The 26254-nt window shown below is 55.5% G+C and overlaps 1 protein-coding gene across 1 annotated transcript in view; it reads left to right on the top strand.

Annotated features, from left to right (window-relative positions):
• LOC105464519 (myosin heavy chain 9) overlaps positions 1-24018 on the top strand; it is a 106968-nt gene extending 82950 nt beyond the window's left edge. The window contains exons 16-41 of the mRNA XM_011712493.2: positions 331-524; positions 885-1006; positions 1847-1916; positions 2779-2939; positions 4267-4375; positions 5284-5415; positions 5895-6101; positions 6690-6827; positions 7892-8015; positions 9908-10079; positions 11509-11721; positions 12179-12323; positions 12955-13161; positions 13390-13494; positions 13770-13922; positions 15034-15282; positions 16408-16620; positions 16766-16978; positions 17292-17453; positions 18544-18672; positions 19422-19510; positions 19594-19717; positions 20042-20250; positions 20861-20969; positions 21107-21279; positions 22511-24018. Of these exons, the coding sequence (XP_011710795.1) occupies positions 331-524; positions 885-1006; positions 1847-1916; positions 2779-2939; positions 4267-4375; positions 5284-5415; positions 5895-6101; positions 6690-6827; positions 7892-8015; positions 9908-10079; positions 11509-11721; positions 12179-12323; positions 12955-13161; positions 13390-13494; positions 13770-13922; positions 15034-15282; positions 16408-16620; positions 16766-16978; positions 17292-17453; positions 18544-18672; positions 19422-19510; positions 19594-19717; positions 20042-20250; positions 20861-20969; positions 21107-21279; positions 22511-22628 (4040 nt within the window). The 3' untranslated portion in view covers positions 22629-24018. The remainder of the gene's footprint in view (positions 1-330; positions 525-884; positions 1007-1846; positions 1917-2778; positions 2940-4266; positions 4376-5283; positions 5416-5894; positions 6102-6689; positions 6828-7891; positions 8016-9907; positions 10080-11508; positions 11722-12178; positions 12324-12954; positions 13162-13389; positions 13495-13769; positions 13923-15033; positions 15283-16407; positions 16621-16765; positions 16979-17291; positions 17454-18543; positions 18673-19421; positions 19511-19593; positions 19718-20041; positions 20251-20860; positions 20970-21106; positions 21280-22510) is intronic.
• Positions 24019-26254: the final 2236 nt, after the last annotated feature.

The raw sequence follows: 26254 nt of genomic DNA, 5'->3' as shown, positions 1-26254 counted from the left end.
CACTCTTCCAAAATACTTGACTAGCTTCATTGAGTCTTTTTGGAAATAAGAGCTTCGAGAGTGGCGGAAGGTAGGTGATGGGAAGGTGAGGTGGCCGTGGCAGACGCATGGCTCCCTGAGAGACAAGCCCAGTGCCTTTGTAACCCTCTCGGCTTTCTGCTGTGTTTGGGGATGACCTTAGCACCCTGTGTAGGCTCCAAGTGGAAAGGGTCCTGTTGTTTCATTCTGTCTCCTCTTTTCCTGTCCCATGTGTGCCTGTTTCTCCTGCGTGCTCCCCCTCCTCTGGGTGCAGCTGCGGGGGCACTTATTTGGTCTCTGTGGTCTCCACAGTGGACCGCATCATTGGCCTGGACCAGGTGGCCGGCATGTCGGAGACGGCGCTGCCCGGGGCCTTCAAGACACGGAAGGGCATGTTCCGTACCGTGGGGCAGCTTTACAAGGAGCAGCTGGCCAAGCTGATGGCCACGCTCAGGAACACCAACCCCAACTTCGTCCGCTGCATCATCCCCAACCACGAGAAGAAGGTGCGGCCGCCTGGTGGGGTGGCCCGGGCGGGGCACCATGCTGTGGGGCGCTCAGCCCGTCTGTCTCCCCAACAAAAGCACCCCTCCAGCCCCCAAGCATGCACAAAGCCCTCCGTCGTTTCTCTGCAGGGAGGGCCTTGGCTCGATTAGGAGATACTCTCCATTCACAGCCCACACTTCCTCTTGGTGACACCGGCCCCTCCCAGACCTGGATCCTTTGACTTCACTGTCAAAACCTGTGGGCTGCAGCGACCCCCTCCCTTAGGCTCTTGCCCTGTCAGGTTCCTAGGGGTTCCCCGACCTTTCTCTGACTGTTTTAGGCACAGAAGTGAGACCGCATGCATGTGTTTTCTTCCCCAGGCCGGCAAGCTGGACCCGCATCTTGTGCTGGACCAGCTGCGCTGCAACGGCGTCCTCGAGGGCATCCGCATCTGCCGCCAGGGCTTCCCCAACAGGGTGGTCTTCCAGGAGTTTCGGCAGAGGTGAGCCAGGGCCCGGAGCCCGCTTCTCCTGGACCCGGCTGTGCGCGCAGTGAGTCCCAGAGGTGGGCTGCTGATCCCTGGCCGGGTCCTGTCGTGAAGGAACGACATCCTCCATCCACGTAGAACTGAGTCTGGCCAGCTCTTCCCCACCGCCTTCTCTTTTCCACCATTTGCAGGAAAGGAGACTTCCCCATTTTAATACCGAAATGCAGGTCATCATCATCCTGTTGACTTTTGCTCCTAGTCACTGCCGGCCCTGGTGCTATTCGCTACAGTTAGAGGAGCTATGAAAAGAAATGTGAAAGAATCAGCCAGAGACCTGGGATATTGCAGGAACTTTGTAGAAATGAAAGTCATAAAACACGGCCGTGCGTTGCTATGTGCAAAGATGGCGACATCTTCCTATTTCTCTAATGACTGTGCTGAGTGTCAGTTGCTGTCGGCATGCAGCCCTTTATTTCTTGGGGCATCTCTGTTTATTATCAGCTCCCTGCAGCATCCCAGGGAAGCTATGTGAACATGGCTGTCCGTGGGTGACAGATGAGGATCCCAGGCAATTAGCAGTTAGTGAGCCCAACCTGAAGCACACCCTCGAGTGATTGAAACAGTCCTACAGGAGTTTCTATTCACTTTCCGGAAAACATTAAGCCTTCCTTGTGTCATTCAGCCGAAGAAAAGAGTGGGGTGGGATGTGCCTGTGTCTTCTTTCCTTAGGAGAGTTTGTATAAAGAATTCTGTGTCTGTTGCACTGTAAAAATGATCTTAATCTCTTGCCTATATTCCAGGCACGTGGAATCAAGGCAATGGGTAAAATGACCAGGCTTCTCTTTCCTTCCTTAGATATGAGATCCTGACTCCAAACTCCATTCCCAAGGGCTTCATGGATGGGAAGCAGGCGTGCGTGCTCATGGTGAGTTGAGCTGCTGTCCCTGCCTCTCTGGATGGGCAGCCCCTTGTTTGGGGAGTGCCCGCATGGCCAGGGCCCGCCTTGCTGTGTCAGTGGTCGTGGGTGCCCAGGCTGTGTCCCTTCTGATGCTCTGCGTCTGACTCTGCTGGGCGCCCTTTGCAGCAGCCCCTTGACCTCAGATAGCCAGGGATGGTGTTTGGCACCAGGGTGGTGTGGAGGAGACAAGAACTGTAGCCATGGCCAGGCTCTGATGTAAGATGATGGCCTCTTTCATTTGGGGGACATTCTCCTGCTTTCTTGCTCACGGGTCTGACTCCACGCCCATTGTGGTGAGCAGGGCAGCTCACAGCCAGGGCAGCTGGCCTGGTGCGCCATGATCTGGGCTTCTCCTGCCTCCCTCCCCACTCCCAGTCCTAGCACAGTGCTGGATGTGCTGTGCGCATGCTTTGAATTCCGGTTGAATGAAGGCCCTGCAGTGACTCAGGGCTAAATCCCACCCTGCTCCTGTTTTCCCTTTCCCAGCATCCTGTTTCTGGCGTGTCCAGGTTAACAGCCGCTACCTTTGGCCTCGTTTTACTTCACGTTCTTTCTAAAGAATCAGAAAGCGTTGGCTGCAGAGTGGGGAGTTGGTGGGGGGAAAAGAGAAGGAAAAATTCAACACCTACTGTGTGCAAAACCTGCATTTGGTGACGGGGAGATGGGGAACAGGAAGAAGGAGGGAGAGGAGATGGCTTTCTGCTCTCCAGATGCTCGTCAGCCAGTAGCAAGAAGGGTGAAGGACACGCCTCCAGCTGTGCCTGGGCCACCCTTTCACGGAGCCGTGGCCAGTTGCTGGCCAGGTAAACAGCCTACTCCTCCCACCTAGATAAAAGCCTTGGAGCTCGACAGCAACCTGTACCGCATTGGCCAGAGCAAAGTCTTCTTCCGTGCCGGCGTGCTGGCCCACCTGGAAGAGGAGCGGGACCTGAAGATCACTGACGTCATCATAGGGTTCCAGGCCTGCTGCAGGGGCTACCTGGCCAGGAAGTGAGTCCCGGGAGATACTCCTGCCCCACACGCCAGGCCTTGCCACGCCCTTTGTTGCCAAAGAGCACTTAGCAGGCTGTGGTCTAGGACACCCCACTGCAGCTGGTCACATGCCTGTCAGGGAGGCCCACGTGGCTCTTCCTGACCCCATTCCTGGATTTCTACCTTTGAAGAGTAGAATCGGGCAGTTCTTTTTTCTTTTCTTTTTTTTTTTTTTTGAGATGGAGTCTCACCCTGCCGCCCAGGCTGGAGTGCTGTGGCATATTCTCAGCTCACTGCAACCTCCACCTCCCAGGTTCAAGTGATTCTCCTGCCTCAGCCTCACTAGTAGCTGAGGTTACAGGTGCACACCACCACGCCCGGCCTATTTTTGTGTTTTTAGTAGAGACAGGGTTTCGCCATGTTGGCCAGGCTGGTCTCAAATTCCTGACCTCAAGTGATCCACCCACCTCAGCCTCCCAAAGTGCTGGGATTACAGGCGCGAGCCACTGTGCCTGGCTGAATCGGGCATTTCCAATTGAGGTTTAGAGTGATGGTTGGGAAGAGGCTGACTCTGCTTGGATTTGCCTGCCTGAAAGATCCTGCTTACCAGGACTCCTCACCGTGTGACCCTTGTGGGGACAGCACCCAGAGCCTGCCCTAAAGAACCCTGTGATTCCAGGGGAGCAGACCATCCTTGAGTCCAGACTCATCCTTGACTCCCTGGGAAGTGAGGGCTCCCCTGCTGCAGGACAGCGGGTGTGGGCACTGCACACTCGTCCCCTGGTGCTCGGGGCTGAGGGTCCTAGCAGGAGCGCCGAGCTCTGGGAGATGAAGCCTGAGCGTGTGGCATTTGCACAGATGGAGGCATGTTTATCCAAAAGCCCTCCCGCTGACACCCGCAGCCCACCTTCACAGAACATCAGCTCCTGACGTTCTTCCACCAAACAAAAGCTCAGATAAGGAACAGCACGAAGGGTGGGAAGCTGAAGTCCAGAGTCACCCAGGGCCAGTCGGCTTAATGACCAAGGGTCATGCTCAGTCCCCACGCTGAGTGAGATCTGTGGTTACTTCACAGGAGCCTTCACCCCGTGGGCTCCTCAGTGGAGGGGTAGTCTGGTGACTTAGGTCCTTCACCCACTGTAAGATTAGAGCCTCATGGGGTCACACAGCCTGTAAGTGGGAGAAATATATCTCAACCCCAGGGCCAGGCCACTTCCCTGAATTTCTGTCTTGAGGTACCCCAGGCAAGGGTAGACCCCCAGAAAAGCCTTGAGGACAAGGCCAGGACTGTTAGGTCGGGTCTGCTGTCCACTGCCCCGCACTGACCATGTTCCTCACCCCACAGAGCGTTTGCCAAGCGGCAGCAGCAGCTGACCGCCATGAAGGTCCTCCAGCGGAACTGCGCTGCCTACCTCAAGCTGCGGAACTGGCAGTGGTGGCGGCTCTTCACCAAGGTGCGTGCTAGAAAGGCCTCCTGAGTAGCTGGGACTACAGGTGCACAGCACCATACATACCTGGCTAATGTTTTGTAATTTTTGTAGAGGTGTGGTCTCACTATGTTGCCCTGGTTGGTCACAAACTCTTGGGCTCCAGCAGTCCTCCTACCTCAGCCACCCAAAGTGCTGGAATTACAGGCATGAGCCACTGTGCCCGGCCCTTTTTGATTTTTGGTAGAGACAAGGTCTCACTATCTTGCCCAGGCTGGCCTTCCTGGCCTTTAAAAAAAAAACAACTCGTTATTTTTAAACTTGTCCGGGCTGCTTTTGTGTATAATCCATAATTTATGGTAATGGCAAAAAGCCAACTAACAAAAAGTCTAAAGAATTAAATAAAAATTCACACATAAACCCTTACCCTAAACCAGCAGCAGCAGCTATTTTAGTGTTTATTCTCTCGCTCTTTTTCTCACTGCCTATAAAACCTCAGCTATGTAAACAGTATGCATTCTTCCATAGCTGAGTTTGACTCGTATAAACAGTATTGTAGTGTGTACGTTCCATTTACGATTCCTTCATAAGCATCGTTTTTTTAGAGGTAGCGTACTGTTCCCTAGGGGCCACATCATTATCTGGGTACTTTTTCAGAGATGGGTCCTTCCTCATTTTCTTGCTGTTATAAACAATGCCGAGGTGAACATCTTCACACGCACGCAGGGATAGTTTCCCTGGAATGTAGTTAGCAGGTCAGAGGCCCGTGGTACAGAGCACCAGATGGATTTCCAGGAAGGCTGTAGCCCCCTCCACAGCATGTCTTCTTGCCCCTCACTTTCATGTTTCCAGAGGTAAGGGAGAGGCCTCAAACTTGTTGGCAGAGGCGGGCATCTTCCAGCCAAGCATGTCTCTACCTCCATCTCCTCTCCCAGGTCAAGCCGCTGCTGCAGGTGAGCCGGCAGGAGGAGGAGATGATGGCCAAGGAGGAGGAGCTGGTGAAGGTCCGAGAGAAGCAGCTGGCTGCGGAGAACAGGCTCACGGAGATGGAGACACTGCAGTCGCAGGTGGGTGTCAGCGAAGGCTCCGTCCAGGTTGCGTGACCTGCCCGGTGCTGCCACCTGCTGGCCATCGGTAGGCACGGCATGCTGGCCTCTTCTGTAACTATAGGGGTTTCCTACGACTGAGTTTCCTATTACTGTGGGAACAGTGACCAGTCTCTCTGCAGACTGGATTTGGGGTTATGTGATGTAGGGAGGCCACCTAATAGAATGGAACGTTCACCAGTGTTGGGTTCAAACCTCAGCTCTACCACATGACCTGAGCCCGTTTCCCGGGACCTTGCTTTGGAGCTCATGGGGTAGTGAAAAATCAAGGACACGATGTCTGGAAGGTGCCTGGAAGCTTCAGAGCTCTCCAGATGAAAGCTACTCTTGTCCACATGTTCCTTTCCTGCTGGGATCCTGAGCCACGGCGTCCATCTTTTGAGGATGGAGTGACTTGCGGGTGTTGCGAGGAGCTTGTGTTTTCCACTTGCTGTTTGCAGCTCATGGCAGAGAAATTACAGCTGCAGGAGCAGCTCCAGGCAGAAACCGAGCTGTGTGCCGAGGCTGAGGAGCTCCGGGCCCGCCTGACCGCCAAGAAGCAGGAACTAGAAGAGATCTGCCATGACCTGGAGGCCAGGGTGGAGGAGGAGGAGGAGCGCTGCCAGCACCTGCAGACAGAGAAGAAGAAGATGCAGCAGAACATCCAGGTTCCTGCCTGCTCTACCCGGGGAGGAGCGGGACTGGAGGGGCAGGGCGGGGCAGAGAAGCAGGGACCAGGAGCTGGGAGAACATGGAATTAGGGTCCGAGGAGGCCGCTCCTCACGCTGTCTGCTTGGGGCACTCAGTGAGAGGTGTTCCCTTTGGGCTGGTAGTTTGTGACATGTGCATCTGAGATCTCTCCATGAGTACTGCCTGGGCCAGCATCAAGGCCAGTTTGATTTCCCTGCCATTAGCCCTGGCCCTGGCTAGCCAGAGAGGCACAGGGCCAGCAGCTCTGCATCCTGCCTGTTTCATGGGTGGGAGCTTGCTGCAGGAAACCCTTCAGAACATTGCACCGGTGTTCTGGCCCTGTGTCCCAGTTTGAAATCTGGAATCCTACAAATAGGGCTTGGGCCCTGCCTCGGGTGTGGCCCTGGGCTTGCAGACCTTGCTGTCCCCACCTCAGCCATGACCCTGGGCTCACAGACCTTCGTATCCTCTCCTTGGTGTTCGGACCTGGCCTTCGGACCTTGCTGTCTTCACCTTGGCCATGACCCTGGGCCTGCTGTCCTCACCGTGTCTCTGGCCCCCGGCAGGAGCTTGAGGAGCAGCTGGAGGAGGAGGAGAGCGCCCGGCAGAAGCTGCAGCTGGAGAAGGTGACCACTGAGGCGAAGCTGAAGAAGCTGGAGGAGGAGCAGATCATCCTGGAGGACCAGAACTGCAAGCTGGCCAAGGTGAGGCCCGCGGCTGCCGCCTGCAGCTGCTCCAGGGGGGCCGTGGATGGGAGAGTGTGGTCACCCTTGCCGGGCCGGACCCCAGCCCTGCCGCTGCTGCTTCCTGGCTCTTCCGCCTGCAGCACGAGGGTTTCTGCCTCGCTGCAGGTGCTCCCTGGAGGTCCCATGGGCCTTCGTTGAGGGATTTCCTCATAAACGAAGGGGCCCTGGGGAAGGGTTTGTCCTTTCCCCTCTGGAAAGCTCTTCTTTGCCACCCGTGAGACCCAAGCCTTTGTAAAGGTGGCCATCTGTGCAGCATTGCAGGCGTTGGTCACTGTGGGGTTGGGGACACTTTGGTGGCTCTATATTGAGATGTGGGGTACTCCTCCACTGTCCCTGGGCGGCAGCCGTTCCTCCTGAGAATGAGCTGGTCCCTGTCAGTGTCTGCCCAGGGAGCAGATAGCAGCCGGGGAACCAGATAGAGGAGAAGGCAGCCTCCCCACCTTTTGGGGCTCCTCAGACCACGGGAGCTCCAAAGGCTGAGGTGGCAGGACGTCCGCCCGGGACTGGGATGAGAGGACTGAGGCGCTTGTGCCAAGCTCTGGCCCCTGGGCAGGGGTGTTGCGGGGGCCACACAGAACAGAAAGCAAGGAGAGCAGCCCGGGGTACCGCGGGGCTAAAGAGGGGGAGGGGCTCTGGCCCCCCCTGGCAGGTGAGAGAGGGGCACGGAGAAGGTGGCCTGGTGGCGCAGGTGAGCGCCGTATGGCAGCCTCCTGAAGGAGTGGAGCCATCTGTCCCTGCTGACACTAGCTGTCACCTGGAAGCCTTTCTCACCCAAGCCCACAGGGGAAGGGGAAGGGCTTGGGCACCCACATTTTTCGATCCTGAGGAAGCATATACCTCACTGTTTCAGGGAAGCTGGTGACCTTTCAAAATTATCCTTTGATCCAGGAAAATCCTCATGAACTTGATCAAGTGTCTAAAGCCCTCTCCATTCAGCCCCAAATTTCCGGGCGAGTCATGCTTTGAGGCTAGTGTTCTCTGCTCAACCGACACTAAATGCCGGCCTACTCCCCTCTCCCCAGGAAAAGAAACTGCTGGAAGACAGGATAGCTGAGTTCACCACCAACCTCACGGAAGAGGAGGAGAAATCTAAGAGCCTCGCCAAGCTCAAGAACAAGCATGAGGCAATGATCACCGACTTGGAAGGTGAGAGGGTGACGGGCAGGAGGTGATGGGCAGGGGCTGGCGGGCAGGGGCTGGCCTGTCTGACCGGAACACGGAGGCCTCCTCAGCTCACGGGTGAGCCTGGGCCACACTACAGCACTGGCTGCTGCCCTTCAGACCTGAGGTCACAGGTCGAGGGGAGCCGTGTCTGGTGCCTGCGGGAGCCTGAGCCTCCAGGCCCCTGTTGTTCTGTGGCTAGTTGCCCCCCTGCATGAAGTGTGTTTAAAGGAGAGCTTTGGCGCTGCCCTGTTGTCGTGTGCCGTGGGTTTTGGAAGCTTCCGAGACTGCCTAGGAGGCTCTGGGTTTGGCCCACAGGACTCACTAGCTCTGTCACTGACTAGCTGGCTCATCTTACACCTGTGACTTAAGCTCCATGAGCTTTAGTTTTACCTAAAAAGGGGACACAGTGCTAGGGTACTGTGAAAATTTCATTAAATACACGTGAACACGTATGTACCGTGAAGTCCTTGACAGTTACTGCGGAAGCTCATTGCTTGACTTGGGGCAGGGTGACAAATCCTGCCTTGTCTCTGTGTGCCCCGGGGATCTGTGGCAGGGAGGGGGCGCTGGGGTAGAAGCACAGGTCCGTGGTTGTCTGAGGACCCCCGGCCCTGCCCCTTGAGAGGAGTGGACAACTGGGGGAACAGGAGAACCCTGACTATTGTGGGAACTCTGAGCTCATACCCAGGGGAGGGAGGCCACAGCCTGACTGCCGGGAGGATTTTCCCCGGCTTGGTGTCACAGCCTTGTCCAGCCCCCTCACATCTGCAGGGGATGAGGTGAGTCAGGTCCAGCGGAAGAGAGGTCTGGACACTAGAGAGATCTCTTAGCCCACAGATACCCTGCCTCACCTGGGAGGAGCGCGGAAGACTTGGTCATCCAGGAGGTCTAGGGGTGGCGCCCACCAGATGGACAGACATGAAAGGTTGACACTAATAAGCGCTAACACAGACACGGAGCCGTCAGAGCACACACATGCTGCTGCTGGGACTGCAGACTGGTAGACGGCGTTAGAGAACGATCCAGCAGTCCTAGTGAGGTTGAAGCTTGGCATGCTGGTGACCCGGCCGTTCCATCCATCACTCAGCCGTCTGCGCTGAGAGTGAGCAGGACGCTCGCAGCAGCGTTGTGTATCAGAGTGTGCGATGAACACAGCCCCATGCCTGCCAGCTGCAGGACGGGTACATAAATAAGTTGTGGTGTATTCACATCATGGAATGCTAGATAAATGTCCATACACATCTATTCCAGCAAAACTTCACGGGCTACATCTCAAGACCATGGGATGGGGCGGCAAAGGCATGGCAGGGAATAAACATCACCAGCCAGGCACTGTTCTAGGTGCTTTTTAAGATAGTAACTCATTGGCCCCTCACACCATCCTAATGAAGTAGGCCGTCTCCTTTTGTTTGTTATTCAGACGAGGTATAGAAAGTAGCTTTCCCTAGTGACATCACAGAGTTATAAAGCTAGACACCAAGCCCTGACTCTGTGATTCCAACTGTGGAATTCACACAAGGCAGTTCCATCTTAAAAGTTGAGATTCGCACAAAATTGAACATGTTTTTTAGAGATACAGACATGGTACAACCTTCAAGGGAACCAAGGGGGTTACGAACACCAGCTTTAGGAGAGTACTTAACTCCTGGCAGGGAAGGACGAGGGGTGAGTTGGAGAGAGACACGCCAGGGGCTGGCAGTTTGCGGTGATGTCCTCTTCCTGCGTGCAGGAGTTGGGTGCGAGTGTCTGTGTATTTGTGATGCTTTCAGCCTGACACACGTTTCATAACGAGTGCTCGGTATTTTGTATAAGTAATTGACACGGAGACAGAACCCACGGCACTGAGGGCTATGTGGGCTCCCCGCTCCTTGCAGAGCGCCTCCGCAGGGAGGAGAAGCAGCGACAGGAGCTGGAGAAGACCCGCCGGAAGCTGGAGGGAGACTCCACGGACCTCAGCGACCAGATCGCCGAGCTCCAGGCGCAGATCGCGGAGCTCAAGATGCAGCTGGCCAAGAAAGAGGAGGAGCTCCAGGCCGCCCTGGCCAGGTGAGGACCCCGCCTGAGGCCAGGTGGCCTGGGCCAGCCCTTCCTGCTTGCTGCTGGGCCTAGTTCTCTGCACCAGAGAGCTGTGAGCATTCTTTCCACTGTTGTCTTAGAAGAGCCGTTTATTTCATAGCAAAGCAGTTCTTGTGCACCCAGGGCACAGTGAGGGGCCTCATTTGTCTTTTGTTTATTTGTTTGTAATTTGAAAAACAGTCATCCACAACTTTATCACCCACCTACAATAGTCCTTTGCTAATTTCTTGCTATAGGTACACTTAAAAAAAAAAGACTTGGCCAGGCATGTTGGCTCATGTCTGTGATCCCAGCACTTGGGGAGGCCAAGCTGGATGGATCACTTGAGGTCAGGAGTTCGAGACCAGCCTGGCCAACATGGTGAAGCCCCCACCCCTACCAAAAATATAAAAAATTCGCCAGGGTGGTGGCACACGACTGTAATCTCAGCTACTCAGGAGCCTGAGGCAGGAGAATCCCTTGAACCCAGGAGGCAGAGGTTGCAGTCAGCCAAGATCGCGCCACTGCACCCCAGCCTAGGTGACAGAGCGAGAATCTGTTTTAAAAAAAAAAAAAGAAAGCGACTTTATTTTGTAGAGTAGTTTTAGATTCACAGCAGGAGTCAGCAGAAGTTTCTCCATCTTCCGCTGCCCCACTCACGCGCCGCTTCCCCAGCTGCCAACACCCCCCAGTGCAGTGGTGTGTTTGTTCTAATTGGTGAACCTACGTTGACTCCTCACAACCATCTAAAGTCCATAGCACTTTCATATTTTTACTGAGTTACAGTCATCCTGTGGTGTAATATTTTATTTCCTTTTCTTCCCATTTAACAAATCATTTGACTTTTTTTTTTTTTTTTTTTTTTGAGACAGAGTCTCGCTCTGTCGCCCAGGCTGGAGTGCAGTGGCGCAATCTCGGCTCACTGCAAACTCTGCCTCCCGGGTTCACGCCATTCTCCTGCCTCAGCCTCCAGAGTAGCTGGGACTACAGGCGCCCGCCACCGCTCCCGGCTAATTTTTTTGTGTTTTTAGTAGAGACGGGGTTTTGCAGTGTTAGCCAGGATGGTCTCGATCTCCTGACCTCGTGATCCGCCCGCCTCGGCCTCCCAAAGTGCTGGGATTACAGGTGTGAGCCACCGCGCCCGGCCACAAATCATTTGACTTTTAAAAATATTTGAAGCAGTGAATCTTACTTTGGAAATTGAAAGGATTCCTCTATGAGGTTTTCTAGTTCTCAGAGGGGTGTTGCCCTTCAGTCTGGTTGCCTCAGATGTTGTTTCTACTGAGAGCCACCCTAAGTGCCATGATTGTGACCACCAGAGGCAGCTTTGGCTGCCGCACCTCTCTCAGGCCTGTCCTGCAAACTCTGCTCCTTGGAGGTGAAACTGACCTTATACTGATGTTGCTGGTCGCTTTGGCAGAGTGGAAGAGGAAGCTGCCCAGAAGAACATGGCCCTTAAGAAGATCCGGGAGCTGGAATCTCAGATCTCGGAACTCCAGGAAGACCTGGAGTCTGAACGTGCTTCCAGAAATAAAGCTGAGAAGCAGAAACGGGACCTTGGGGAAGAGCTAGAGGCGCTGAAAACAGAGTTGGAGGACACGCTGGATACCACAGCTGCCCAGCAGGAGCTCAGGTGTGCCCTGGGACCAAGTCCCTGGGGATGGGGAGGGCAGCCACGGGGGCCTTGGCTTGGAGACATGGACCCTGGGCCTCTGTGCGCACGCGCATTCACACACACACACGCGCGCGCGCGCGCGCGCGCCCCGTGGCCCTGTTATGCGCCAGCAGGCATGGAAGCTGCTGGTTCCTCAGCGGTTTCTGTCTACAGAGTAGAAAGCCTGTTGAAGAACCTGACTCAAAGTTGGGGGTGAGGCAAGGGTGGGCTTTAAAGCTGAAAGGCTACAGAAGCCTTTCACAGTGCGTCTTTCAGGCTGGCCCATGGGATAGATGGTCAGGAGGGGCTGATGGGTAGAGAAGCTGCCTGGAGTGCCTGTGCCCTGGTCAGGCCTCTCTTCGGTCAGGGAAGAGCTCCAGGGACAGCCTCGCTCCAGTGCTCCCAGCCTCCACTCTGAGGGGATTTCTCTGTCCAGGTCGAAACGTGAGCAGGAGGTGAACATCCTGAAGAAGACCTTGGAGGAGGAGGCCAAGACCCACGAGGCCCAGATCCAGGAGATGAGACAGAAGCACTCGCAGGCCGTGGAGGAGCTGGCGGAGCAGCTGGAGCAGACGAAGCGGGTGCGGAGCCTCCCTGAGACCGCAGCAGGAAGGCAGGGTTCCCCGTGCTGGGCCCACAGAATCCGAATCAGTCCTGCAGAGCAGCTGCAGGATCCAACTCAACTGCCTGGTTCTGAGGCCAGGCTCCCCCTCTAAGGGGCTTTGAGACTTGGGCCTCAGTTTCCCTGTTCACAAGGGAAGATTATGATAGGTCTGTCTCATGTGGTTATGTGAGGGTGAAAACATTACTTCGTTACTTTGAACATCAGACTTCAGACAGGCTTTACTGGAAGTCTAACTACAAACAATTACAGTTCCCCTCATTGCATTATAAATATTGCTAACATCTGCAACACCAGTGCCGTGCCCTAGAACCTGGCCTCTACCCAGGGTAGAAGGCTGGGCAGGTATTATTTTAGAGATGGGGAAGCTGAGGTCCCAAGCAGTGAAGACAGGAGCCAAGTGTCACCCACCAGCCAAGAGAGAAGAGGACAGGACAGATGAGGCCTGAGCCTTCTGAGTCCAGGACTCAGGCGCACCGTCGTCAGGGCTGCAGCAGCAGCGATGTCTGGATCTCGAGTCCAGTGATGACAGACCAGCCAGCCTTGTGTCAGGAGGCCGCCACTCACGTCTTTGCTTTCTTCCCCGCCAGGTAAAAGCCAACCTCGAGAAGGCAAAGCAGACCCTGGAGAATGAGCGGGGGGAGCTGGCCAATGAGGTGAAGGTGCTGCTGCAGGGCAAAGGGGACTCGGAGCACAAGCGCAAGAAAGTGGAGGCGCAGCTGCAGGAGCTGCAGGTCAAGTTCAACGAGGGAGAGCGCGTGCGCACGGAGCTGGCCGACAAGGTCACCAAGCTGCAGGTGAGGCCTCCGCCGGGATCCTGGCGCAGGCAGTGGGTGCCAGCAGCAGTGGTGGCCCAGACCCCCGGGTGCATGTGTGCTCTGTGTCTCTCTCTCTTCTCAAACTGGCTCCTCAGACCCTCACGCTTCAGCTTGTGACTCAGGTCCAGCTTTACGTAAAGGAGCTGAGGTGGGGCAGGAGCGGTGGGGCTGGGTCCATGGTCCTTTGCGTCTCCCCGCCCGGTGCAGGTGGAGCTGGACAACGTGACCGGGCTTCTCAGCCAGTCCGACAGCAAGTCCAGCAAGCTCACCAAGGACTTCTCCGCGCTGGAGTCCCAGCTGCAGGACACTCAGGTAAGGGTGGTGCCAGGTTCCCAGAAGGTGAACTCCTCCAGGAAGGCCCCTGTGTCCACGACATTAGCTCCAGAACCCATCGGACTGCCCGTCCTCTCCTTCATCTCCTTCATCCCGTGGGTGGGTCTCTGCGTCCTCCTAGCTCCCATCAGGTCTTTACGTGGCCATCCCCTAAATCAGCAGGACCAGCTCCTCTCTCTCCTCAAGGGTGTGGAGTTCCTGGGTTTCAGACACCGCTCTCCTGAGCGCCCACACCCCTCTCAACCTGCGAGTAGGAGCTGCTGCAGGAGGAGAACCGGCAGAAGCTGAGCCTGAGCACCAAGCTCAAGCAGGTGGAGGACGAGAAGAATTCCTTCCGGGAGCAGCTGGAGGAGGAGGAGGAGGCCAAGCACAACCTGGAGAAGCAGATCGCCACCCTCCATGCCCAGGTTTGGAGGCCTGGGGAACCGGCCCGACTCTGCAGGCTGGGGAGCTGCTGGCCGGGCACTGGCCTGGGCACTGCAGGACAGCCCTGCCCACTGGGCCAGCCCATTGCTGCTCTCCCCCAGGGAAGCCCACCCTGCTCTCCCACATCAGGGCTCTCAGCCTGAGTCCCTAGGAGAGGAATCCAGGGGTCTGTGGACTTAGATGGGGGACACCACTATATTCACTATTTTACACCTTTATTTTCACCAGTCTTTAGCTGAAATTTAGCATTGCTTCCATGATGGATGTAGGCAGCAAGCCACAGTGGTGGCAGTCACTGCACCCTCGTCATCTGTAGAAATGGCCAGTTACCCTGTCAGGGTTGCGGCCGAGCTCCTTGGCCTCGTGGTTCCCGGGCCTGCGCCGAGTTTGCTGTCTGATGTGCTACCTAGCAGCACGTGGCTTCCTGAGCCACGGTGTTTTAGAATGTGTGAACACTGCATTTTTCTGTACTGGTTGCCTTGGTGATCCCATATGTTTATTTAATGCCTGTTAAAACATTGTCATGAGAAGGAGTCCCTAGGCCTCTCTAGACTGCCAAGGGGTCCGTAGCCTAATATATATTCAGAGCTCCTGCTCTAGATCCTATCTTGGGCCTCCATATGCCAGGCCAGAAGGCCTGAGCCACCTCGGGATGGGCTGGGAGTCCGTTCCGCAGTCAGGGTGGGAGCAGCCCGTGAGTGTGCGTGATTGCAGGTTTATCTCCAAGTGCAAGGATGGGGCTGGGTGATGGGGACCCCGCAGACATCCCTACAGGGCACTGGCCCTGCTCTCTGGGAGCGGTCTCCGTAGAGCAAGAGGCTTGGTGTGGATGAGGGCTGGGAGCCCCCACAGTGGGCCTGAGGGTCAACCTCCCCCGGGCTTCACATGGTAGACGGATGCCCCTTTGCAGAAGCTCCATTTGTCTCGCCCCCGTGGAGAGGGAAGTGACTGGGGGAGGTGGTTTCATAACTGGGCGGATCCCTGGTGCCCCTTCCACGGTGTGGCAGGCAGGCTCCCAGCTGCCCCAGGGACGGGTGTGCCACCTGAGCAGGTGCCATCTCGGGCGTCTGCTTACTCCTGGCTCCTGCCCAGGTGGCCGACATGAAGAAGAAGATGGAGGACAGTGTGGGGTGCCTGGAAACCGCTGAGGAAGTGAAGAGGAAGCTCCAGAAGGACCTGGAGGGCCTGAGCCAGCGGCACGAGGAGAAGGTGGCCGCCTACGACAAGCTGGAGAAGACCAAGACGCGACTGCAGCAGGAGCTGGATGACCTGCTGGTGGACCTGGACCATCAACGCCAGAGCGCGTGCAACCTGGAGAAGAAGCAGAAGAAGTTTGACCAGGTGTGTGGCCACTGGCTCCATCCTTTGTATTTCTTCTTCAAGCACTGAGTCCAAGGCGAAGGGCCCGTCAGAGAAAGCCTGGGCTCCCTCAAGGTCTTGCCCGGGAGGGCCGTGCGGGGCAGCGCTTGGAGGCCCCCCCGTCTCTGGCTTGTCGAGGGGCCCAGGGAGAAGGCCAGTGGAAGAGGGTGTCTTCCTGCAATGGGTTGAGGAGTGACTTTTCCTTTCTGGTTTTTTACATTTTTCAGATTTTCTGGAATTAAGTGGTTTGACTGTCTTTTAAACGATTTATTTATGCACTCATATCGCTTCCTTTTCCAAAATATCAGAGGGCAGCTGAGGGGGATGCGGACTCAGGGGCGGGACAGAACAGTAGAAGACACCGGGCAGCTGACTGCGGCAGTCGGGTCCAGCCCACTGCGTTTCGTGGGGAAAGATGGAGTGAACACAGCCACACTCCGTCGTTCTCGCATTGTCTTTGGTTGCTTTGAGCTGTGGTAGTGGGGTTGAGCCATTGCTGCAGAGACCGTAGGGCCTGCGTACTCTAAAGAATACACTATCTGGCCCTTTAGGAAGTGGTCAGCCACCCATGGAATAATTAAGGTTTGGGCCAAAAGGAAGGGAAGCTGGGGAAATAGGATAGAGCCAGGTGGGTGCACACAGAGAACAGATGCCAGGGGACAGAAGCTTTCGTTAGAGGAGACCACAAATGGGGTTCAGGCTTCCTGGTAGCCAGCTTGGCATTCACTCCGTGAAAAATGCCAACCAAATGCCAACTTTGGTTCAGGAGAACCAAAGCTCTTACAGGTTTGGAGGGCTCTCATGGAAGGGGCAGCATGCCATAAAGGGTTACGATTAGTAAGTGATGAAAATTAAACAGATGTTACGACATGGCGTTCGCAGCAGTGCCTGCCCCAGTCAGCAGTCATCCCGTCATGAGGATGCACAGGACTGTGTGTGTTGTCCCGGGCACAGCCCTGGGACTGTGCTTCCTAGATCTGCTCCTCTCCGCCGTGGCCTCTGGGCTCCGCGTTCCCCAGGGAGCTTAGGCCCAGCTGCTCTGCCCCACCGGGGGCCGTAGCTCTGAGCCTATGGTGCTGAGCCTCATGGTGCCCACCTCTCTCCCAGCTCCTGGCAGAGGAGAAGACCATCTCTGCCAAGTACGCAGAGGAGCGCGACCGGGCTGAGGCGGAGGCCCGAGAGAAGGAGACCAAGGCACTGTCGCTGGCCCGGGCCCTGGAGGAAGCCATGGAGCAGAAGGCGGAGCTGGAGCGGCTCAACAAGCAGTTCCGCACGGAGATGGAGGACCTCATGAGCTCCAAGGACGACGTGGGCAAGAGCGTGAGTGCTGGACCTGGCAGCAGGCTCTTGGGAGGGGCCCGAGGGGGGTCATCACAGAGGGTCGCTGTGTGCACAGACTCCGGGTCTCGCAGACCCCGGTACCTGCCAGTCCCTTTGCTCCTGACTTGGGCTCTCTGGGGCTCAGGTCCATGAGCTGGAGAAGTCCAAGCGGGCCCTGGAGCAGCAGGTGGAGGAGATGAAGACGCAGCTGGAAGAGCTGGAGGACGAGCTGCAGGCCACTGAAGACGCCAAACTGCGGCTGGAGGTCAACCTGCAGGCCATGAAGGCCCAGTTCGAGCGGGATCTGCAGGGCCGGGACGAGCAGAGCGAGGAGAAGAAGAAGCAGCTGGTCAGACAGGTGTGCATGGCCTCCTGCTACCCCACGAGTGCCCAAGGCTGCCCTGGCTTCACGCAGGCTTCTGTTCTCTCCTTCCACTTGGATTATGTTAGGGCCCCTTGACCACGCCTCCCCTCCCATATCCCTCCTTTCCAGCCCCCTGTCTCAGGGTTCAGTGACTCACCTTCTTAGAGTTCTTATGGTCAGTAATCCCCACTGGCCCCCCAAGGCCCCATGGATCCTGTAGAACTGGCCTGAGGCTCCTGAGTTCAGAGCTAGGGCAGGGTCTCTGAGTGGGTCCAGCTTCCCAAGCTGTTGATTTCCCTTCCCCCAGGTGCGGGAGATGGAGGCAGAGCTGGAGGATGAGAGGAAGCAGCGCTCGATGGCAGTGGCCGCCCGGAAGAAGCTGGAGATGGACCTGAAGGACCTGGAGGCGCACATCGACTCAGCCAACAAGAACCGGGAGGAAGCCATCAAACAGCTGCGGAAGCTGCAGGTGAGGGCGGGCGGGGCCCAGGTGAGGGTGGGCGGGGCCCAGGTGAGGGCGGGCGGGGCCCGACCCAGCCAACTACATGTGAAGGGGCCGGGCCCGGGGCAGGAACCTGGCAGGGTGGCACCTCCTGGGAAGGTCCTGGGTGCTTCCAGCCCCATCTCACTGACAGAGACTCAGAGGCTCGGAGGTGAGTGGAAACATGATAGTCCAACAGCAGACTTGCAAAACGGTGAATGACTGAGTACATAAAACACAGAAGCAAACAAGTACAAGCCTAGACATGGGTGGAGTTCGAGAAGGTCTCACTTAATGCAGATTTCCAGAATCAGCCGGGTGCTGACACCCTCCAGCCTTCTGGGCTCTGGGGTGATGGTTCTGAGCAGCAGCCCAGAGTGCGGGACACATACTTGGAAATCTTTACCTCACCAATAATTAAAGAATAATTAACACGTAAAAACAGCTCTGATACACCATATCATGTAACAAGAATAACCTTAGTTTAAAAAAAATTTTTTTAAGTGTAAAAAAAAAACCCACAAAAACTTTAAAACCTCTCTGTGGTCAAGGTTGTGGGCATAGCTACTGTGATTGCTGGTGGCATTTTTTTACTGGTGTGGTTGAGCTGTACACAGCCAGTCATGCTCTTTGGTTTGAGGAATCTCAATTTAGGATTTATCTGCAAAGATCTTTAGTGTTCAAACAAATAACAGGAGAATAACAAAAGGAAAGGTGTTTCCTGCCTGTGGTGGGGACGGCCCGGCAGGCTGGGCACTGGTTTTGAGGGGCAGGTGCACATTAGGGGTGGCACCGTGGGCACCGGCTTCCGGCCCACAGGAGGGGACAGAAAGTAGGAAATGAAGCTCAGCTTGGGCTCACGTCCACGGTGACCAGCACTGTCAAAGTGTGCATGATGGGGTGGGTCACAGAGGTGTTTGCCTTTAGTTGCCTTTTCGCCCTGTCACCACGGTTAGTTGGTTAAATAAAGCATCGAGCGGAGCACCAGCCATGAGTCCTGCTGGCGAGGTGACCCACGAGGGTAGGGGTGGAGGGCCAAGGAGCTGGGTGGGGTGCCAAGCCTCTGTCCCCACCCCAGGCCCAGATGAAGGATTGCATGCGCGAGCTGGATGACACCCGCGCCTCCCGTGAGGAGATCCTGGCCCAGGCCAAAGAGAACGAGAAGAAGCTGAAGAGCATGGAGGCCGAGATGATCCAGTTGCAGGAGGTGGGTGGGGCTGCAGTGGAGAGCGGCACCGCTGCCCTGCAGCCAGCAGGTGGCAGCGTAGGGCCTTCAGTTGAGGACAGGGCTAGGGTCCCGACTGGGCTCCAGGATTTGGCTGGGGATGGCTCTCATGTTACAAACGATTCCCTCCAGGGTTCCGTTACATGGCGGGGCTCCCTGGTATGATGAGAGTGTGTGTGTGTGAAACTGGCATGCCTCAGATGAGATGAGGCTTTGTGGCTGCCACCACCTCCTGCTATGAATGGTGCCTGGTGAGAAGGGGTCTGGGAGGCCACCCTACCCGTCTCACCTGAGCCTGTCCTGAAGTGTTTCCTGGCTCTGGAGGGTGCCCTGCAGTGTGATGTGCTGGCTGCAAGTGCGACCAGGGTGTAGCCATCTGCCTGTGGCCTCCGGAGCTGACTCCGGGCTCTGGCTCACCCAAATAGGGAGGGGCCGCACCGAGTAGCTCTGTCCACATGGTCTCCCTGGTTAGGCCAGGACACTTCTTATCGCCACACCCTGGCACCTGGCTTGATTCCTAGCACTTAAATGTAAGAGTTTTAGAAACATGTGGTGCTTAAGCTATGACTGCAGGGGGGCACCAGCCTGTGAGCTAGAGGGTTTCTGGAGGAAGGGCTTCCTGGGGGAGGTGGGCCTGGGGAAGGGCTTGAGAGGAGGGTGCCCGGGGCTGGGAAGGATGGTCTTGCAGGGCTGTGGCTGCCTTCAGGTCACACTCTGGGTCTTTGTGGCAGGAACTGGCAGCCGCGGAGCGTGCCAAGCGCCAGGCCCAGCAGGAGCGGGATGAGCTGGCTGATGAGATCGCCAACAGCAGTGGCAAAGGGTGAGCTGAGTGAGGGGACAGAGTTGAGGGGGACCAGCTGTGCCCCCGGGGTAGGCCCCTCACTTTTCCCACCCACCCCACAGAGCCCTGGCGTTGGAGGAGAAGCGGCGTCTGGAGGCCCGCATCGCCCAGCTGGAGGAGGAACTGGAGGAGGAGCAGGGCAACACAGAGCTGATCAACGACCGGCTGAAGAAGGCCAACCTGCAGGTGGGTGCCAGGCCTTCTCCCACCCTGGGCTCTGGAGCCACCACGGCAGAGCTGGCCTCAGACCCAGCCGGCAGAAGCACAGGCCAAGTGCCAGCTGCTCCCCAGGTGCTTACGGGAACATGTCCAGGCACCTGGACATGAAAGAGTCCCCTCTGGCTTCTGTGTTGGGTGTTCAGAAGTTTCTAATCCTCCCTTTTCTGGGAGACCCACGACTCTGGACCCCAAGGGTTTGGTGAGATCCTGCTGCCACCTTCCTCCGGCCCTGCTCGTGCCCTCCAGCCAGGGCCCCAGCCCTTCCCGAGGTCACTGGCCCTCCTTCTGTAGATCGACCAGATCAACACCGACCTGAACCTGGAGCGCAGCCACGCCCAGAAGAACGAGAATGCTCGGCAGCAGCTGGAGCGCCAGAACAAGGAGCTCAAGGTCAAGCTGCAGGAGATGGAGGGCACTGTCAAGTCCAAGTACAAGGCCTCCATCACTGCCCTCGAGGCCAAGATCGCACAACTGGAGGAGCAGCTGGACAACGAGACCAAGTACGTGCCCCTGACCCCGCCCAACTCCAGCCGTCCTGGCAAAAACTCCAGCCCCCTTGCAGTCCTGCCCAAATCTGGGCCACAACCAGCTCTCTGTCTCCTGAGTGCTGGGGGCTGTTTCCCTCCCTCCTGATGGGGCCCACATCCCTTCCACAGTTGGGTGGTTGGGGGAGTTTGTGGGGTTTGAACGGGATTCTCTGTTCCACCTCTAAAGCCAGGAGCTTTGGTGGCTGTCTCTGAGGGTGAATCAGAGCAGGAGGTAGAGGGGGGTCCTGCCCACCCGGGCAGTTGTTCTGTGGGCTCAGCAGGACTGAGACTTCCTTGGAGGGAATGGGGGTTACAGTAGGCCCCCAAACCTCCTTTCCAGTTACACAGATGCCCTTTGAGGTGTGTCACTTCCCTTACCTGCGCCCGTTTCCCCATCTGTAAATGGGGCTTTTTGCAGTGCCCATCATAAGAAGCCAGGCACACATAGGTGTCCAGCAAAGGCCTCCCTAGGTGATCCCTAGATGCCAGCGAGCCCCAGGGAACGGGTGGTCCATGTTAGGGTTTGTTGGCTGGACCCTCTGAAGGAGGGTGTTCCCTCTGAGCCACCTTGTCTGTCATGCAGGGAGCGCCAGGCAGCCTGCAAACAGGTGCGTCGGACGGAGAAGAAGCTGAAGGATGTGCTGCTGCAGGTGGATGATGAGCGGAGGAACGCCGAGCAGTACAAGGACCAGGTGCGGGCGCTGGTGGGGCAGTGAGAAGGGCAGCCGGGCTGGGCAGCAGATGGGGCAACAGGCAGGGCAGTGAGGCTGGCTGGCTGCACGCCCAGAGCTCCTAACCAGGGCCACGGGCCACACGTCCATCTCCACAGGCCGACAAGGCATCCACCCGCCTGAAGCAGCTCAAGCGGCAGCTGGAGGAGGCGGAAGAGGAGGCCCAGCGGGCCAACGCCTCCCGCCGGAAACTGCAGCGCGAGCTGGAGGACGCCACCGAGACGGCCGATGCCATGAACCGCGAGGTCAGCTCCCTCAAGAACAAGCTCAGGTGAGCCCCCACCGCCCAACCCACCCCTTTGCCTCGGCACTTCTCTCAAAAGGTAGCTTGTTCCTCAATCACAGCCCACAAGCAAACCACAAATGACACCAAGAAAGGACTGCACAAAGCAAACTCTGCCCCTTCTGACTTCTTGCCTTTGAGGCTTCAGCTTAGTGTTTTCAACACACAGTAAACTCTAGGTAGTTTATTCCTAGCCTGTCCTAAAAGTCTGTTGTCTTTTGAATTAGAAGTTGCTTGAGGCCACCTGGCCCAGTCCTGGCACATATTAGGTGCCTCATAAATATCTACAAAATGAATACGGGCCTCATAAACAATGTCTACAGAGGTTAAAAAGGCTCCTTTGCATTTCCCAGGGAGTGTTAACACTCAACAAGTAGTGAATGTTTGAAGCAGAGGATCTTATTCTCTGAGATTCTCATTTCTTACCTCTTTTTCATGGGGATCTTGTTTGTTTGTTTGTTTGTTTGTTTGAGATGGATTTTCACTCTTGTTGCCCAGACTGGAGTGCAATGGTGCAGTCTCAGCTCACTGCAACCTCCTCCCGGGTTCAAGTGATTGTCCTCCCTCAGCCTCTGGAGTAGCTGGGATTACAGGCATGCACCACTATGCCCAGCTGATTTTTGTATTTTTAGTAGAGATGGGGTTTCACCATGTTGGTCAGGCTGGTCTCAAACTCCTGACCTCAGGTGACCCACCCACTTCGGCCTCTCAAAGTGCTGAAATTACAAGCGTGAGCCACTGTGCCAGGCCTTCATGGCGCTCTTTTTTTAAGCATAAGGAGTCAGTATTGGATATGAATTTTCTGCCATGTGGTAGAAAGACGGTGCCCGGCTTTGTACTCTGTGTGAACAAGCACACCTGTTTACCTGTCTTGGTTTCACCGGTTTTATAGGAGTTGCAACAGAGGGTGGCATTTTACACTTACTTCTGTGCCTTTCCTGTTGTAATTGGTCCTGTTTGCCTGAACTGTTTTTGTGCTATGGTTGTGTGTGAAGATGTCTGACACCGAAACATTTTGCGGGAAGCTTTGCCTGCTGTCCTGAGAGCGGTCCTGTCCAGCTCACCTGTGGCTCCCAAGGCTCCGCCTTGCTTCTTCCTGGTGGGAGCAGCCAGGCGCCTGGTTTCCCTCTCGAATTCGCTTTGAGATGTGTGTGCTGTGCTGCGGCCACCCGTGGCCTGTCTGTGCCCACTGACCCTCTGCCTCTGCCTCTTCCCCCAGGCGCGGGGACCTGCCGTTTGTCATGCCCCGCCGAATGGCCCGGAAAGGCGCTGGCGATGGTTCCGACGAGGAGGTGGATGGCAAAGCGGATGGGGCTGAGGCCAAACCTGCCGAATAAGCCTCTTCTCCTGCAGCCTGAGATGGATGGACAGACGGACACCACAGCCTCCCCTTCCCAGACCCTGCAGCAGGCCTCTCCCCACCTTCTTGGGACTGCTGTGAACGCGCCTCCCCCTGCCCTCAGCCCCGTGCCCCCATCCTGTTTCCCTCCAGGCGTTGTTGAGGGCATTTGGCTTCCTCTGCTGCATCCCCTTCCAGCTCCCTCCCCCGCTCAGAATCTGATACCAAAGAGACAGGGCCCGGGCCCAGGCAGAGAGCGACCAGCAGGCTCCTCATCCCCCTCTTGCCAAAAAGCACAAGATGTTGAGGCGAGGAGGGCAGGCCCCCGGGGAGGGGCCAGAGTTTCTATGAATCTATTTTTCTTCAGACTGAAGGCGTTTTGGTAGTCGGAACCCCCGCAGTTGTCAGCCTCCCTGACCTCTGCCACCAGCGCCCCCACTCCTCCTTTCTTTGCTGTTGGCAATCACACGTGGTGACCTCACACACCTCTGCCCCTTGGGCCTCCCACTCCCGTGGCTCTGGGCGGTCCGGAAGGAGCAGGCTCTGGGGCTCCACCTCTGTGCAGGGCACAGAATGCTGGGGTGGGGGGAGGAGTGGATTCCTCCCCACCCTGTCCCAGGCAGCGCCCCTGTCCACTGTCTCCCTCCTGATTCTAAAATGTCTCAAGTGCAATGCCCCCTCCCCTCCTTTACCGAGGACAGCCTGCCTCTGCCACAGCAAGGCTGCCGGGGTCAAGCAGGGAAGGCCAGCAGCCTTCCAGTGGCTTCTCCCAACACTTTTGGGGACCAAATATATTTAATGGTTAAGGGACTTGTCCCAAGTATGACAGCCAGAGCGTTAGAGGGGCCAGCAGCCCTGCCAGGCGATCTCGTGTCTACTCTAGGACTGGGCCCGAGGGTCCTTTACCTGCACCGTTGACTCGTATAGTTTAAAAATCTGCCACCTGCACAGATATTTTTGAAAGCAAAACAAGGTTTTCTTTTTTTCCCCTTTCTCGTAATAAATGATAAAATTCCGAGTCTTTCTCACTGCCTTTGTTTATAAGAGAGTTAGCTCGTCCTCACTGGTCTACACTGGTTGCCGAATTTACTTGTATTTCTAACTTTTGTATATGCTGCATTGAGACTTATGGCAAGAAGGCATTTTTTTTTTTTTTTAAAGGAAACAAACTCTCAAATCACGAAGCGATATAAAAGCTGTGTAATGCCTACGAAGCTCTGAATTCAGGTCCCAGTGGCTGTCACAAAGGAGTGAGTGAAACTCTCACCCCACCCCTTTTTTATATAATAAAAGTGCCTTAGCATGTGTTGCGGCTGTCACCACTACAGTAAGCTGGTTTACGGATGTTTTCCATGGAGCATCACAATAAAGAGAACCATGTGCTACCAGCCGTGTCTGTAGCGTTTGTCTGCGGCCAGGGGGCCCTGGACAGGACTGGGCCTGGCTCCTGCAGCCGGTGCCGGCTCTGCATCGTCAGGGAGCCAGACTGGCTGAGGCGTAGGCTGGGCTAGCTGTGGGCGGTTGTGCAGAAAAGATAAGATGGAAAGGTGTGCTAGGCCAGATCCAAGGAGGCTGAGAGCATCTTAGAAACCTTGGTTCAAGGCTGGGTACGGTGGCTCACGCCTGTAATCCCAGCACTTGGGAGGCCGAGGCAGAGGGATCACTTGAGATCAGGAGTTCAAGACCATGGCGAAATCCCATCTCTACTAAAAATACAAAAAAAATTAGCCGGGCGGGGTGGTGCGTGCCTGTAATCCCAACTACTCTGGAGGCCGAGGCAGGAGAATCGCTTGAACCTGGGAGGCAGAGGTTGCAGTGAGCGGAGATCTGTGCCACTGCACTCCAGCCTGGGTGACAGAGTGAGACTCTGTCTCAAAAAAATAAATAATTTTAAAAAGGTGAACACTATCTGGGTCAGCTTAAGGAGGTGGCTAATTTTTGGCAAAACAGCTGCATGCACATTCCCTGGCCATTAGCTTCCTATGTGCCACCCTGGCCTGTCACCCTGGACAAGTCACTCCCTTCCCGGTTAGCTTCCTTGTCTATTAAGTAAAGTACACTGGATCTTTGCTGCTGGATGGCGGTCCTTGCACCGACAGCATTGGCTCCATGTGGAACCTGCTTAGAGACTATTTCAGACCCCGCCCCCAACCCTCTGAATGTGACTCCACTTTAACAAGATCTACAGATGATCTTCACGGCATTTTGTCAGAATCTTTTTTTTTTTCTCTCCCTCCCCCGAGATGGAATCTCACTCTGTCACCCAGGCTGGAATGCATGGCGCAATCTCAGTTCACTGCAACCTCCGCCTCCCAGGTTCAAGCGATTCTTCTGCTTCAGCCTCCTGAGTAGCTGGGACTACAGGTGCACACCACCATGCCCGACTAATATTTTTGTATTTTTAGTAGAGATGGGTTTCACCATGTTGGTCGGGCTGATCTCAAACTCCTGACCTCCAAAGTGTTGGGATTACAGGCGTGAGCCACTGCACCTGGCCTTTTTTTTTTTTTTTTTTTTTTGAGACAGAGTCCCTGTCACCCAGGCTGGAGAGCAGTGGTGCGATCTTGACTCACTGCGACCTGTGCCACCCAGGTTCAAGTGATTCTCGTGCCTCAGCCTCCTGAGTAGCTGCGGCTACAGGTGCACTCTACCACACCTGGCTAATTTTCGTATTTTTAGTTGAGACGGGGTTTTGCCATGTTGGCCAGGCTGGTCTTGAACTCCTGACCTCAGGAGATCCACCTGCCTGGGCTTCCCAAAATGCTGGGATTACAGGCATGAGCCACCGCACCTGGCCATTTCACCCCATTTGAACCTTAGTTTTCTCCTCTGGGAAGCCAAATTAATAAATGTTTTTATCACAGGGCCGTTGTTGAAGCATGTATGACTATGTGTGTGAAAATGTTTTGCAAACCAAAAAGGACTCAGGTGCTATTATTATTGTTATTATTATTATTATTCTGCAAAGGTTGGGCTTTGAAAGGATTTTAAAATATTTTAATTGTGGTAAAATATTTATAACCTAAAATTTGCCTTTTTAACCATTTTTAAGTATACAGTTTTAAGTATACAGTGGAATTACATTCACATTGTTGCGCGACTACCGTCACCGACAGAACTCTTCTCTTGCAAAACTGACACTTTGTACCCGGTAAACATTAACTCCTCATTCTCCCTCCCCCAGCCCCTGACAACCACCACTCTGTTCCCTATCTTTATACATTTGACCACCGTAAGAACCTCACATGAATGGAATCCTACAGCATGTGTCCTTTTGTGACGGGCTTATTTCACTTAGCAGAATGTCCTTAAGGTTCAGCCCTGTTGTAGCATGGGTCAGAGTTTCCTTCCTCTTTAAGGCTGAATAATATTCCCTGTGTGGACACGTCGCATTTTGCTTATCCATTCACCTGTCAATGGACACCCGGGTTGCCTCCCCCTTTTGGCTATGGTGAACGATGTTGCTATGAGCGTGGCTGTACAAACATCTGGTCAGGTCCCTGTTTTCATGCTGTCGGGTGTATCCCCAGAAGTGGAATTGAGGGATCCTACGGTAATTCCATGTTTCAGTTTTCAAAGAACTGCCGTATGGTTTTCCACAGCAGCTAAGTGCTATTAATTAAT

Source organism: Macaca nemestrina, chromosome 15 (assembly GCF_043159975.1).
Source record: "Macaca nemestrina isolate mMacNem1 chromosome 15, mMacNem.hap1, whole genome shotgun sequence".
Taxonomy (NCBI): domain Eukaryota; kingdom Metazoa; phylum Chordata; class Mammalia; order Primates; family Cercopithecidae; genus Macaca; species Macaca nemestrina.
The sequence above is the reverse complement of the archived record's forward strand: the minus strand, read 5'-3'. Positions and strand labels throughout refer to the sequence as shown.